The 14,867-nt window shown below is 57.7% G+C and overlaps 1 protein-coding gene across 1 annotated transcript; it reads right to left on the bottom strand.

Moving 5' to 3' along the window:
- Positions 1-6,397: 6,397 nt before the first annotated feature.
- ASPHD2 (aspartate beta-hydroxylase domain containing 2) lies at positions 6,398-14,501 on the bottom strand. Its single transcript, XM_029922731.1, has 3 exons — positions 13,435-14,501; positions 8,735-8,848; positions 6,398-8,219 (listed from the first exon to the last, which is right to left on the bottom strand). The coding sequence occupies exons 1-3, from the start codon at positions 14,318-14,320 to the stop codon at positions 8,110-8,112; spliced, it is 1,110 nt and encodes a 369-aa protein (XP_029778591.1). The 5' UTR covers positions 14,321-14,501; the 3' UTR covers positions 6,398-8,109.
- Positions 14,502-14,867: the final 366 nt, after the last annotated feature.

The following is a 14,867-nucleotide window of genomic DNA, read 5'->3' as shown; positions in this document are numbered from 1 at the left end:
TCTCCCAGAACAAATTCATTGTGAGCCCCTGGGCCAGCCTGTCTAGGAGCCTTCCCGCGACAGACGACACACCGCCCAGTCCTTTCCTGCTGTGCGGTATTCTGAAGCAGCCACACTTTGCCTTTTGCTCACTGGGACTGCAGAATTCCAAGGGCCCCAGACTGGAGCTCAGGGACATCCAAAGCTGTCATGTATTGAAGTGGGGACAGGATTTGGAACCCAGAACCCATCTGCCTCCTCGCAGCTCAGCTAGCCGCCCGAGACCCGGGACTCTTCCAAACCAGGTCCGCGTCACGGGCAGATCACTTGGCTGTCTGCCGACCTGAATCTTGCTGGGTTTCCTTTCACAAATCTCTCTCCCCTTCTACATTCTCAGGGCTACCATTGAGCCCCAAAACACTCAATATAAAATGCCTCTGTTCCTGAAAACCCATGCTCAAGGCAGCCACATGCTCCCCCTTTAGACCCTACCCCCAAAGTACGTCTAAACAGTCACCGGAAACCATGAGACCCACATGCAATGGTTGTTTCAAAACATGTCCACAGATTCTTTGCTGCAAAGGAGGGGCCTGACCCTCCTCCCTGAGCGTGGGTGGTACCTAGGGATCCGTTTCCAAGAGCAGAACATGGTGAGAACGACAGCATGACTTCTGGGAGCAGGTTACATGACACACAGCAGCTCCCGTCTCCCATGTCACCTCATTTGGGGCAAGCTGACATTCAAGAAGCCCTCGTGGTGAGGGTCTCCTACCCACAGCTGTGTGAGCGAGCCTTCTCGCTTCGGCCCCAGTCAAGCCTTCAGATGAGAGCAGCCTCGGCAGAAACCGAACCAGAACCAGCAAGCCAAGTTGCTTCTGAATTCCCAGCTTTCCAAAAGCATGTGACCATGTGGTTCTGAGCCACTGTCTGGGGATCATGTGTTACACGGTGGTAGATAATTAAGACACTCGTACGCCAACATCCCTCCACCAAACCAGGGTCCTTACTGCTTTGGCACTGCTTTTTAGCCCTGTGCTAGACAGAGCTGCAGTCTCAGACCCCAGTTACCCACTTCCCACCTTGGAGGGCTGCACTGGACAACTGGGGAAGATCCTGTGATCACTCCCTCAGCATTCTTCCTACGGCGTGGGAGCCTGACATTGATAGCCAGCTGGGTCCCCACTTCCTCTCCTCTGGGCCCTGCGCTGGCCCCTCTTCTTACTCCAGCCATCCAGGTGCCTCCCTCTTCTGGAAGTGGATGTCCACCCAAATGGCCCCAAGCCCCCAGCCTTCCTGGCCGCACCCAGCCCGTTTCTCTGAGAGGCCTGTGACGGAGGTGTGTGGGCACCAGTGAAACCTTCCCCCTGCAGTTTTGAAGAAACCCATCAGCTCAAGGTGGAGGATGGCTAGTACTAAAGAGGAAGCTGGGAAAGTCCCTGGATGGTCATGTCCTGGTCCCAGGATGCATGTCCCAGAGTTGAGAAGGGGGGGTTGGCAGGAGGCAGCAAGAGGAGGGGGGAAGCGCCAGCCTCCTCACCTTTTTTCTTGCCCAGGAGCTGGGAGTCAGTTTAGAGGGTGGCCTCCCACTGCTGAATTCTTGAACGGCTCACCGTCACCCTGGCCCAGCCCTCTGGGCTCCCGGCTGCAGCCGCCTCAGCACATCATCCAACCTGCCCTGAGCCAGTGCCCCCCAGCATCCCGCCCCAGCACCAGACCAAAGAGGACAGCTCTGTAAAGTCATGTATGCTGAGAGCCTTCTTCCAGTCTCCACCGAAATGGGACCGTCGGAATCCTATTCCCTTCTGTGTGGGAAAGGACCCCCACCCACCCACGAGTCTCATCCCCCGGGACTAATCCAGAAAAGCTGAAGTCTGTGAACATCGTACACCCCTTCCCTTTGCTACTCTGGCCCTTTTTACTATCTGCAGTGGAGGTAGGCTCAGGGCCCTCAGCAGCAGCCTTGATGGTGACCGTGGCCGAGGCTGCTGCAAGAGGAGCACTTAACCCCTCATCTTCCTGTTTGATGCTGCAGTTTCCAGTGGCTCTGAGGACATCATGGCAGGCCGGGTCCACACCCTCACAATTGGCGTTGGGCTCGAGGCTCCCCAGAGTGAGGGGCCCTTCTGTTGGAACATCTTCAGGACAGATCTTGCCCTGCCTTGGTTTACAGGTGACATCTGAATACTCCAGGCCTCCTGGACGACAGCCTTATGCAAGTGGGGAACCAGCATGAGGAGGGAGTGCAAGGGTCTATTTTGGGTCAGTCTGCGTCAGGCTGTCCAGCATCTGCAGTTCTTGAACCTTAAGGATCAAGTTCCCATGGACTGATTAATAGGGGCAATCAGATTCCTGCTGGGAAAGGACCTCCGGTCCCTAGGGGGGCGGTTGAGCCTAATCACACTGCCTCCCTGTGTGGCAGCATCTAGGCGCACTGGCTCTCCTCACCTTGACAGCGGCAGCACGTGAAGCCTGGCTGCAGTCACCTGCTCCGGTGTCTCGAGTGCCAACCCCACGGCGGTCCTTTCCCAGCTGACAAGCCCTTCACACCCCCTCTGATTCCTCGTACCCCGCAGCGAGTGGGTGTGACATGCTCCGTGAGGTCCCAGTGGTGGGCCCCAAACATACCGCCTTCCCCCTGTCCCTGGCACCTGGGTTACCTCCTATGATAAACGTGCTGGTGTGCTTAAGAATCTCGAGATGCAGAGAACATTCTGGATTATCTTGGTGCCGTTCCACGTGTGCTTATCAGAGAGGCACAGGAAGATGATTCACACTGAGAGGAGGTGACACGAAGGCAGAGACGGGAGTGACACAGTCACAAGTCAGGAACGCTGGGGGCCACCGGACGCCAGGAGAGGTGAGGTGTGGATTCTGCCCTAGAGCCTCCGGAAGGGGTGCCACTCTGGGAACTCACTGATTTGGGTCTAGTGAAACAGATTTTGGACTTGGGCACCCAGAAGCACGCGAGAAAGTTCTGTTGTTTTGAGTTACCAAGCCTGTGGTCACTGGTTACAGCCAAGGGCCCGCCTTGCAAACACTAGCCCCAGGCAAACATCCTGGGGCAAAGGGGAGCTTCGAGGCAGGGGAGTGAGTCCATCGGCTCCCGAATGGATCAGAAGCAGGGCAACAGGAGGGGCAGGTCCCCCGGGGCCCCTGTGACAACCCTGGAGAGGACAGCTGTGCAGCCAACATGTGGACTAGGTTGAGGAGAAAATAAGATAACCTGGACCCTTTTACAATGCGTTTGCTGAATCTGGGAAGCTTAAGGGAAAGGTTCTAAGGGCTTCAAGGCTAAAAAAAAAAAAGAAAAAGAAAAAAAAAAGACATTTGCTCTTTTTACTTTAAATGTCGTAACCTGAAATCAGCTTTCTCTTGGGAATGAAGTCCACGGTGCTTCTGGATCCTGTTAGAGCCTCGGAGCTGGCTGCCCGTGTGTGCCCGGATCCCAGCAGAGTGTCAATGCATGCTGGGCCCAGCCTGCCCGCTGGGCTGGGCCCTGCACCCCCCTGGGGGGGGCGAAGGGGAGGAGACAAGCCAGCCCCCAACTCCCCTGCGCTGGTGACAAAGCACTGCCTCCATCCTTTGCTCGACCAGCCCAAAGGGCTCCTGCAGCCATGGAGGGATGTGGGCTTTGCTGTCAGGGCCCAGGGCACAGCTCACACCCCTTCAACTTTCTTGCTGTGGAAACGGGGCCAAGTTATTTTATTTCTCGGAACCTCGATGTCTTCTTGGGAATGGAGAGGAAAGGGTAATTATGTGAAGGGGTGGTATATTGTGGGGACCCTCAGAAAGTAGGGGTCCAGTGAGTGTCCCAAGAGGGCAAACGGCATCTCCAGGAGGGGGGTCCCCGTGCCAGCGATGAGGATGAGAGCTGAACGTATGAGGGGGACTCAAAAGGCTGCCAGACCTCTCTTCTAATTCCGGTCATCCTCCAGCGGGCCACGTGACCTGGCTCCCGGCAGCTGCTGCTCTGAGCCTACTAAATGCACACGACTGTCTCTGCTCACCCGTGTTGGCCCCAAGTACTCAAGGGACAAAAATACATGCAGAGGAATCCCTTAGAGGGCACAGTGCTCTCCATGCCCAAGGAAGAAAAGGACTCTGCCCTTGGATCCGGCATGGCGAATGCATTGGAAGCAGGGAACAGGGGGGAAGGGTAGGCAATCAGAAGTCAGGACCAACATGTTCGCCTGGGCAGGAGGCAGAGAGTAAATCGGTCTCTGTGTGTGCTGCCTCCTGCCACATCAAGCTCCAATCTGCTTGACTATTTTCACAGCCATCTGTCAGCAGCTCGAAAATATATGGCCTTATTCCGTCCTGCTCCCTGTGTTTACATCTGGTTAGCAAGCGTTAGCTGGGAGGTGAATCTCGGGGGGGCTGGGAGCAGGGCCCGGTGGGCCTCACAAACAGCATTTTGTACTCAGCTTTTGCTTCTCATGTTTCCATTTAAAAATGACATGTGGGGCACTTCCCCTCCACCCAGAGCTTGACGCTACCTTATTCAAACCTCACTTGAAGCCTGGGAAAGTAGGCATTCGGCCAGCAGAGTGGATCAGGACTTTCTGGTGGACAGCAGCCCCAACTCAGACTGGGCTTCAGCATTAAACGGGAGTTTACCGGCTCACGTAACTGTCAAGTCCAGGCAAAGCTCTGTCCGGGACTCTGGTGACCTCGGCGCGGTGGTGGAAGCTGCTCTCCTCTGTGGGTTTAACTCTCAGATTTTCTTTACACCAGATCCCGATCCATACCTCATGAAAAGTGGCCTTTCCTTCTCAGTGGTGCTAGTGGAAGAACCTGGGGCATGCCCCCAGCCCTGACCCAGTGTCCGAGTACCAGGGGTTTGGAAGGCTCTGACTGGTTGCATCTGAGCCCGGTCCGAAAGGGGCTGGTCAGATACCAGAGACTCAAGAACTGAGAATGGGGGTGTTACACCTTGCAAGAGGTTCAACAAGGTACTGTTGGAAGAGAGTCTTAAAAATAGCGCATCCTGGGCGCCTGGGTGACTCAATTGATTCAGCATCTGACTCTCGATTTTGGCTCTGGTCATGATCTCACGGTTTTCGAGTTGAAACCCTGCACTGGGCTCTGCAGGGATAGTGCGGAGACTGTTTGGGATTCTCTGTCCCCTCTCTCTGCCCCTCCCCTGCTTGCTCTCTTGCTCAAAATAAACTTCCAAAAAATTAATAAAAAATAATAAATAATAATAAATAATAAATAGTTGCCATCCATTAGAGACCCAGGTTAGGTGGCCTGCCCGGCGTGACACAGGGCACACAGGGACTTCACCTGGAGCTGGCTGGTTTCAAAGGCCTTGCCATTTTTGAGCAGGGCCTCAGCCCCAGCTACGTGTTAGAATCAGGGCAGGAAAGGAGTTAAAACACCCCCTGAACAAAAAACTGAGCTGCTTGAGGCGGGGGTGGGGGGTGGGCATCAGTATGTGTCGGGCTAAGTCAAGAACTGGCAGATGAAGATCACACCGCCCCCCCACCCCCCCCCCCCGCTACAGGCTGTAGGGCATTTGATGTTACAAGTGAGGTCGCTGTGCCCAGAACCCGGACAAGCTGGGGGGAGTCTGGAGGTCCTGAGCAGGTGCTGGGGGCCCGGTGCGGGACCTTGTGCAGGCTGGCCGTGGAGCCGATGCACGCTTCTCAGGCCCCCGCTTCTCACCTTGAGCATCCTCAGCCGTAGCGTGCCAATTACGTTAGCACCTGCCTAGTTGGCGATGCACACTTTAGGAGGGTGAGAGACCTCTCTGCCCGGGCGGGGTGCTCTTCCCTTCCACCTGCTGAGGGAGCCCAGCCCGGAAGCGGGTGGAGGCTGGCCAGCTGGGAAGATGCCAGGCAGCCAGGGCGCGCCTGGGGCTCTGGGCCACCCGCCTCACCTACCCTTCTTTAAAAGGAAAACATTCAAAGTGTAGCTACTGGGGGACCTGCTTCCTCCGGTTTATCCACCTCTTCCTTCCACACGCCTCTTCCTCACCTGCTCCCCTCCCCCACCTGCTTGGAGCCACTGTGGTAGGAAGGGGACTGTCGCCGCTCTATGTGCCAGGTATTGCCTCTACCGTGGAGCAAACTGAGGCTCTAGAGGCTCAGGGACCAGCCCAAGGTTGGGTGGGAGCCAGCTCCTGGCATGGAGTCCCGAACACCCACCACCTTGTGAACCCACGGTCCTTGTTCTTTGCCCAGCTTGACACCTACAGTTCCTGAATGTTCCATGCAGCTGCTGCTGCTGCCGCCCCCCACCCCCACCCCGTCATCTGAGAACTGTGCTTTGCTTTACTCACCACGCACCGCCACATTTAGGGCCCCACCTGTCTCTGAGACTCATGCAAACACCAAGAGCCTCCAAGTCCTGCGAGGTCCTGCCCAGGTCACCCCTCTTTTCTGCCCTCCCCCCAAAGACCACTTTACCAGTCCACTCTGGTTTTCAGCAAGATCCTTTATTTATCTCCTGCCCCCCAACCATGTCACACGGGCTCAGGTAGCCGGGTACCTGTGTGGGCTGTTGGCCCCGTAAACGGGGGGCAGTCAGTACGTACGGAAATCATGCACCTCGGTGATTCTGGAACAAGATACTTAATGAGCAGAAAGACTTCAGGTGTGTTCGAAGTCTCTGCCGTCCTGCATCCTGATCACTGAAAAACACCTGCGTAGACAGTTTCTCCAAATACAGACCATGTTTTCTTTGCTCACTTGCTAGTAACCACCTCGTGCGTTTCAGATCAGGGTTCCTTCTGACGGCTGTTCCTCCCGGAAGCTGCCAGGTTCCGTGCAGCCGCTGCCCGGGCCCTGCCCGTGGGCTGAACTGCATCCCCGCACCGCCCCATGGCTTTGTAAACCCGACACTGCCCGTGAGGCGCGATTCAAAACAGGCATCTCCAGCATGGCTGCAGGCTGCTCTTGCACAAGTCCGCTAACAGGAGGGTGTTGTTTCTAGAATTGACGCCTCACACCGGCCACGTCCTTCACACACGACCGTGAAGCCAGCACCGTGACCGTGGGTCTTCTCGCCAGCTCTCTCTCTCACACATGCTGGCCTGGTTGCTGTCAACCGGCACGTGCCCCGTGCGGTGACAGGGACAGGGGGCAACACTTCCGCCGTCTCGAAGCCCGGTGCTGGGACATTTATGTGCAGACAGATAAATGGAAACTCACAGGCAACAGAGCTCCAAAGCAAAACAGACACCTCCTGGTGAGATCCGTGATTCCTGCGTTGCCAGAGGAAGGTGGCCCCTGGAGTGTCCCCGCATAGGCGAGGTCTCAGCACATGCCTCAGCTCCTCCTTGACGCTGGTCGCCACGGGCTGGAAATAGCTGCACGGGGAATCTTCCAGGCAGTGGGGCTTCAGTAGGCAGTGAGGTAAGTGGGCCACACGTTCCGCTGCTGAGCGGCGGGTGCCCCGACGTGGCCTCCGGGACACCAGCCCCAGGGGAGCCGTGTCGATGCACGAGCCGCCAGTCCCGCCAGCCGGACGCTCCCTGCCATTGGGGGCCTGACAGGGCTCAGCGTAACCGTGGCAGGGTTTGTGGCACTGCCCCCGCTCCCCACCCAGGGCCCATGCCTAGGAAGCCGGCAGGTTGTGGGGGCTCGCCCACTCTCCCACCCTGCCGGCCCCAGGGGTCGGGGGGGGGTGCTGAAGGGTCCCCTGTGTGGCTATGACAGCAGAGGCCAAGGTCTCTAGCACTCTGGTTTGCAGTTTTTTGGTCGAGTTTTGTTTGTTTTTCTCGTAAGATGACCAGGAGTAGTGTCACGTTATTACATTCAGACAGATAACCGTTTGGTTGCTCTGTTTCAGAGCACTGGGAAAACCGAGTAGCGATACGGCAAGGACGGGCATTGAGCCTCCAGCCACGGAGCAAAATAATGTGCAGTTAGGCGGAGAGGAGTCACAGGAGCAAATGACTGGGGAAAAAAAAGAACAGATGTAAGGAAATACAAGCCGAAAATTTCCCATTTACAATAATCAGAGGAAAGAGGGACCCAGAGTGATCTCAAGATTCCAAGTAAGGACTTTCCGTCGAGGCAGGCTTCAGAGCGTGGGGTCCCAGCGCGGCTGGGGGGCGGGCCCAGATCCCAGCCTGCCCAGGCTGACCCGCGGCCGCTGGCGCCGACTCCAGCACGGGGACTGTCCTCATCGTCCTGGAGCAAAGATGAAATCCAGAGCCTGCCGCTCAGCCGCCGCCACGTTGGGGTGCCACAAATCCACCATGAAAACCACCCGTGGGCCGTCCTCTGCCGAACCTGGGGAACGGAGGGCGCGAGAGAGAAGATGTTCGCACCACATGTCCTGGATCAGGAGCCAGGAGCCGCGCTGCGCGGGCCCCCACACTGTGAGCTTTGGGGCAGGGACCCAACCTGTCCCCTGGCATAGGTGGGAAGACCACCTCCTCTTCGAACAAGAATGCTAGTGCGGCTCCATCAGGTTCTGGGCAGGCATATAGAGAGAGGTAGGGGTGAATATGTGCTGGGGGAGCACAGAATTTTCAAGGAAGTGAGGCTATTCCATAGGATCCTGTCACGGTGGGTACATGTCACTATACATCTGGCAGAACCCACAGAACATATGACAGGAAGCGTGAACCCTAACGGACACAAGAATTTAATTCATAATCACGCATCAATTAACGCGAGAGGGTAACAAAAGGGGAAACTGTGCATGGGGGTGGGGTACGCTTTCACTCAACGCTCTGGAAACCTAAAGCCATGCTAAAGACCAAAGCCTCTAACGTCCGCTGCCGCCGCCGGCAGTCACTCACCCTCGTGGAACGCAGTGTGCAGGAAAGAATCGTCAAAGAGGAGGCAGCGTCCTTCTGCCCAACACTGGGGCTCTCCCCCCACCACCAGCTCACAGCCACTGGGAGTTTTGAGACCTTCGGGGCAAAAGGAGAGAAAAGACAGTGAAGGCAGATGGGGTCAGGGATGGCCCGCTCTGGTGTGAGCTCTCAACTCCCAAGGCACCAGGCCCTCCGCCCGGCCCCTAGGAGCCCCTCGGAGGGTGTGGGGGGGGGAGGGGGCCCTTCCACAGGGCAACACAGGCTGCGAACCTTGAGTGTCACTCCTGGGAAGAATGCACTCCTCTGCTGCCCTAGGCTGTGGGTCTGGGCGGTCAAGGCTCCACACCGCACTTGGGAGACCCCCGAAGCCCATCTGTGGGACAGGCTCCGCCCCTCGCCTGCTGATCGAGGGCAGCCAGGTTCAGGCCCCCCCGGGCCCAGGAGCTGTGTTCATTACAGCCCTGTCTCTAGGGCTGTTTTGGTGGAGACGAAACAAGGCCCTCCTCTTTGGGCCCCAAGCTTTAAATGCATTTGGAGCCCGAGGAGAGCGGATTCTTACTCGAAGTTCCTCTGGCCTCCCTCTGGGAAACTGGAGGTCACCCCTTCAGAAACGCCTGAGCTCCAAGAAGAAAGAGGCCCCCACCTTCTTAAGGGGCCATATGCACAAGACTGCAAGCGGCCAGTGCCCAGCTCGGCACACAGCCCCGGAAAGCAGGCCTGGCTGAAATGCTGCTGTGCGCACACTTTCACGTCCGAGGGGCTCGGGAAGCACTGGGCCCCGTCACTGCATAGACGTCTGTAAATGGAGGTACCACCACAGCCACCTACGATTCACAAGAGGCAGGTCGGCCCCACGGCTCTCAGGGAGGATGGTTTGGGAGGAAACAGGCACGGGGGTGGGACCGTGGTGGTCTGGACTGTCTTCAGTGACTAGCAGGACAGCCATGACCCAGAACCAACGGGCACCCCCTCCGATTTAATCCTCAGGACAAACATGAAACAGAGTTCTCTCTAATGGAGCATTTTAACGCACCCCTTGAAGCGGATGGCTCCAGGAAGCACGGGTGGAGCAGGAGCTCACAGAGGCCGCTCACAGGAGTGACAAGGACACGGGCCTGGGGCTGGATGACTGGCTCTGCCCCTTATGTGCTGCAGGACTTAGGACAAGTCACTGAACCTCTCTGAGCCAGGGCCTGGGCATCTGTGAAGGGGGCCATCAGCGTGTCCACCTTCCGGGCTGCGTGACCGGTCCTCACCGCCAAGAACGCAAGGCTGAGCCGGGCACGGGTCTGGGCTAAGGAGGTATGGTACACACACACCCTCCCCCACTCCCCGGGGGGAGCCAGTGAGTTTCCCAGAAGGACAGCAACCCGCCAGAAGGCCTGACGCAGTCTTTGCGGAACCTGGGATTTCAATCCGGATCCTTCCGGCTCCGAAGAACAGGCTCTTCTGACACTGGACACTGAGGCACGAGTGCTAGTCACCCATCAGGCGCGGTGGCACAAAAGTGGCCGTGCCTAGAGTTAATGTTGCGACATCAACAGGACGTTTCATTGCATGACCTGAGCCCGGCCATTCAGTTTCCCAGCTCCTGCTACTGTTAACGGCAGGGGAGGGGGTTGGGGTGGTGATGGGCTCAGAGGGAGAGGGCCCTCCAGGCCACGTCTCTCTCCATGGGTGCCCCTGTCTGCAGAGACCGTCCACCCCAGGCCTTCGGAGAGCAGCTCTCCTCTCTCTGGGCCACTGAATGATTCATCAGCACTCCCCATGGGCCAGGAGAAAAATGGCCTGGCTTGCTGGCCTGACAGCCCCCCAGGTCACTTTCTTCGGCTTTCCCCTTCATTCCACCTGGCCTTCCAGCAGCCCACCATTCCTCTCCACGGCCTACACACCAGCTCCGTTGGCAGAAATGATGGACACTCCCAGACTCTCGGCTTGTTTAGTGAGAATGTGCTGAATACCCTGGTGTGTCTTCACCTGCCCTTTCCTGACGGTTGGTCAGGCGGAAGGTCAGCAGCCTCCCGGCAAATCTGCCTAGTTAGCGTCAGACAATGTCTACTGGAGGTCTGTGGCAGTGTGGTTGGGGCGTCCCGACCCTGTGCTATGTGACATGCTCAGCAACAGCTCGTCCCGAAGCTCTCTGTGGGGTCCAGGCTGAGTGACGCCATCTCTAGAGGCAGCCACAAGCCGTCCTTGGCAAATGAAGGGACTGGCAAAGGCAGGGCAGTGGCTGGGGTTTCAGCTGTTGGGAGGGGCAGCTCCCCTAACCCAACACAGACGGAAGGTAGGGACTGGGGACAAAGGTTGGCAAGTCAAGACCGCAGTTCAGGGACTCCAGGTGCTTCCTGCGTGTCAGCCTGGCAATCTGGCAGAGGCCTGGCCACAAGGGATGTACCCAGCTTGCTCTGCTTCTGCCCTTGGTCTCTGGACTCCCTCTCTGGCTACCCCCAAGGTCACGTGAGTCTCACACACCTCTGTTTCCTTCCGGGATGGCCGTGAACGTGGGCGTGCCAGCCGAAAGGAGGAAATGCTGAGCAAAGCCGACCTCGGAGCCAGCCCCAGCTATGGGGGAGCAGCCACAACCCGGCGGGACCGCTTCCAAGGCTGCCCGCTGTCCAGGGGAACATGACGCGGCCCAGTTTTTCTGGTGGCCAGAACGAGCTGGCTGGGAAGGGAGTGAGTGGTCCTAATGAGGGCCCGTGAGGGCCTGGTTTGCACACGCACGCATGCTGCGCGGATGCACAACAGGCATTAATACGCAGGAGGCAGGTCCTGGGCCCTCCAGCCACCGGCCCTTGGCATCTGCCTGGAATTCTGCATCAGCCACAAACGCCCCTCCCTGCAGGTCACACAGAAGCTCTTTAAAAACACACAAAGGAAACCTTCCAAAAAGAACACCGCACTGCTCCCCACCGCCCACAGCCTCAATTCCAAAGCCCCCCTACGGGGGCCCTCCGTGGTTTGTTCCCACCCAACCCGTCTAACCTCAGGCACGTCAGGAGCTCAGCGTAGGGGGAAGGTTCCTCTGCTCCCCAGCTGCGGCCATGCGTGCTCTGACCGGCATGTGCCCTGCTGTCCCACACAGACTTTGAGCACCCCACCTCCTGGATTAATCTGGCTGAGGGCGCCCTTTCCCTGACAGCCCTCCACCTGCCAGTACCCCTAATTCTAATCCTCCGGAGAGACCCCAGGCAGGTATTTTTACCGCTGTTTTCTCAAGAACGGAGGCTCGGAGTTTCAGGGTCCCGGCCAAGATCACTGGGCAGGCAGGGCTCACAGAGCACAGTCCTGGTGTGCGTGCCTGACCTTTCCCCACAGTTTCCTGAGGCCCCACATCTTAGGGCTCCTTTCTGAGACTGCCCAGCACACGTTTCATCACGAAAGCTACGAGCTGCCACTGTTGCTGAGCGCCAAGCAGCTGCGGAAGAGACTCTGATCCCGCCAACAATCCTGAGGTAAGTGCCACGTCCCCATCTTACAGATGAGGAGACGGAGACACAGAGAGTCCCACAGCTGACCACGGAGCCAGGACACCTCCTCTGGCGCCTCTGCTCTTGCTCAAGAAGTACTCATGGCATCAACTGCTCAAATCTAGTGGTCTTTCAAAGCAGCGGAGCCCTCTTAACTCAGAGTCCCCACACAGGGCAAGGGAAGCAGGGGGCAATGGGGAAAGCAGGGCTGCAGGGCCAGGTCCCCCCCAGGTAGCCCTGAGGTTCCTTGCTGGGACACTTATGAACCCCCTGCCCCAGCCTAGATTGGGGCTTCCCCCCCATTCTGAAGCCAAGGCAGCCAGCACCGCAAACTTCCAGCAGCTGGACCCTGTCCAGGCTCTGGGTGCGCTCTGCTAGTCTGGGATGCTACCCAGTGGCGCCTTTGCCCCCGTAACCAGCCTGCTAGTGTGACTCACCAGGAATAAGGCATCCTGGGGAAGTGACATCTCTACTGTAGGAGTGGTGGTTAAGCCCCTCCTAAAGGGTGAGTACTCGCCTGGTGTCAGGCTGTGTGTGAATACACGCCCTCTTAGCAGACGCTCAAAGGAGCTCCGCAGGGGATGATCTCTTTACCTCCCCTGTTCTAACGAGGAAACCGAGGCCCAGAGAGGTGAAGTGACTTGTCCAAAGTAACACAGCTAGCTGGTGGTGCGGCCAGGATACAAACACGGCCAAGCGGACCCCGACCTCGTCCTCCAAACCACCGCCACGCAAGTCCCCGTTTTCCCCAGAACATGAATAAAATCAGCGTTAACACCAAGCGGGACTTCAACCTCGATTCGGGAGGCGCTGAGGCATCTTTCAAGGCCTCCCGGACGTCATGAAACTCAGCGATCACTACAGCAGCCTTGGCTCTAGAGATACTCTGTCTAGTACAGGAGCCGCTAGCCATGCGTGCCGATTTAAATTCAGATTAAGCGAGAAATTCTGTTCCTCACTGGCACCAGCCACATTTCAAGCCCTCCATGGTCACACGCTGCTAGTGGCTTCCATACTTGGGGCAGCGCAGACGGTGACCATTCCCATCGTCATTTCCATCCTCTGGACAGAGCTGCTCAAAAACTTTTACCTGCGATTCATCAACCTGTGACAGGAGACACTGAGGAACGTGACAAGGCCCCACTCTGGCCACCGAGCTCTCAGGCGGCCTGGGGTGCCGTGAGCCAGGAGACCCCCGCCCCTGCGACATACCTAAATGGCATCGGATGCGTATGTTGGTGGGTCCGTAGTGCTCCGTAATGACAGTCCCAGGGCTCAGCACGGAGATGCACGCGTTCCCAAAAACATTGTTCCCAATACAGGTCCGCAGGCTTCCGAGCAAGCGGTACGTCCGTGGGCACTTTCTGCAGTTCCTGGGCACGCAAACCCCCTGATTGACCAGGTAAAAGGTGACCCACTCCCCGCTGGGGGTGCTGTTCATTTTCCAGCCTTGCGGCAGGCTGCAGTTCGAGAAGGCCTTGTAGAGGGTCTCAAACTCGCACAGGATGGTCTGGAAGTTCCGTTCCAGCAGCTCCACGTCATGCTTCTGGGCGTCCCGGGTGAAGTAGGGCGTGGTGGGGAGGTCGGGCAGGAAGAAGACCTCGGGCTTCTGGATGGAGGGCCGGCTGTTGAGGTAGCGGCCCTGCTCGCGGATGCCCTTGTGGATGCGACCCATGCCGGACCAGGAGTACCGCTTGGCGTACTCCTGCAGATTGTGGTAGAGCTTCTGGTTGAGGCCCTCGTTGTGGGCGCAGCGCACGCACTCGGGCGACTGGCAGTACGCATACCCGTTCTGCAGTCCGTTGGCATCTGCGCCCTGCATCAGGGAGTTGACGGGCGCGTAGGCCCGGGGCTGCTCCCGGCCCACGTGGTAACAGTACCACACGAACAGGACCAGTAGGCAGGCCACAGTGACCACGGCGGTGGTATCGCAGTCCCGCACCGACTGGATGCCGGTGGCAATGCAGTCCCTCAGGCCATCCAGCGACCAGCTCCAGGCCACCAGCCACTCTAACGACATCTTGGGGCAGTTGTTGGTGGGCGTATGAAGCAAGGTCAGGCAGTCAGTTCTCGGGGGTCCCAGGGGCACCCACACCATGCAGCTTAGCGTGGGGGGGACGGGGCAGGGGGAGGCATGGCGGCCACTGTTCCTCGGAGCCCACCAGGGGCTCGCCACTCCACTCCCGGCAAAAGTCACTGCGCAGAGGCTGGAAGGAGCCGCGTCACATCACCCTTGCAAGTGGGCTCAGTCACTGTGAGAGGATGTTTTAGGAAGTCCAAACCTGAGATGGGAAAAGGAAAGTAAACCAGTGTAAATTTTTTATGCCTGGGCAAATTCTCAACTGAAATGTACAGTCCGAGCTTGTCCTGTAAGGTCACTGTTGGTAAGGGACATGCTTCTCCATCGTGTGTGTCCCCTCCTCTGTCCCAAATGGCTGGTGGTGCTTAGTCTAGATCTAGTACTGTATGAGAAGTACAGACACTTGGCCTGTTCTGTGTCATCCTCAGGGGGTGTGATTAGCTCCATTTTACACACCTCACCTGAGTTCACACAGCCAGGGCAGAGACCTAACCCCTGGCTGCAGCGTGAGGTCCATCCATTGTGCTCTGCTCTTTCACAATGGTTATGTCACAAATGCATGCTC

The sequence above is a fragment of the Suricata suricatta genome, chromosome 14, assembly GCF_006229205.1.
Source record: "Suricata suricatta isolate VVHF042 chromosome 14, meerkat_22Aug2017_6uvM2_HiC, whole genome shotgun sequence".
In the NCBI taxonomy this organism is placed as follows: domain Eukaryota; kingdom Metazoa; phylum Chordata; class Mammalia; order Carnivora; family Herpestidae; genus Suricata; species Suricata suricatta.
This window is presented reverse-complemented; position numbering and strand designations above follow the sequence as displayed.

Bases quoted from the DNA above. Each gene is read 5' to 3' on its own strand.
- ASPHD2 (XM_029922731.1), bottom strand. From the start codon at position 14,320: ATGGTGTGGGTGCCCCTGGGACCCCCGAGAACTGACTGCCTGACCTTG. The intron at 8,849-13,434 runs GTATGTCGCAGG...TTTGCCCCGAAG, and splicing joins ACGCATCCGATGCCATTTAG to GTCTCAAAACTCCCAGTGGC. The intron at 8,220-8,734 runs GTGAGTGACTGC...TCCGTTCCCCAG, and splicing joins GCACACTGCGTTCCACGAGG to GTTCGGCAGAGGACGGCCCA.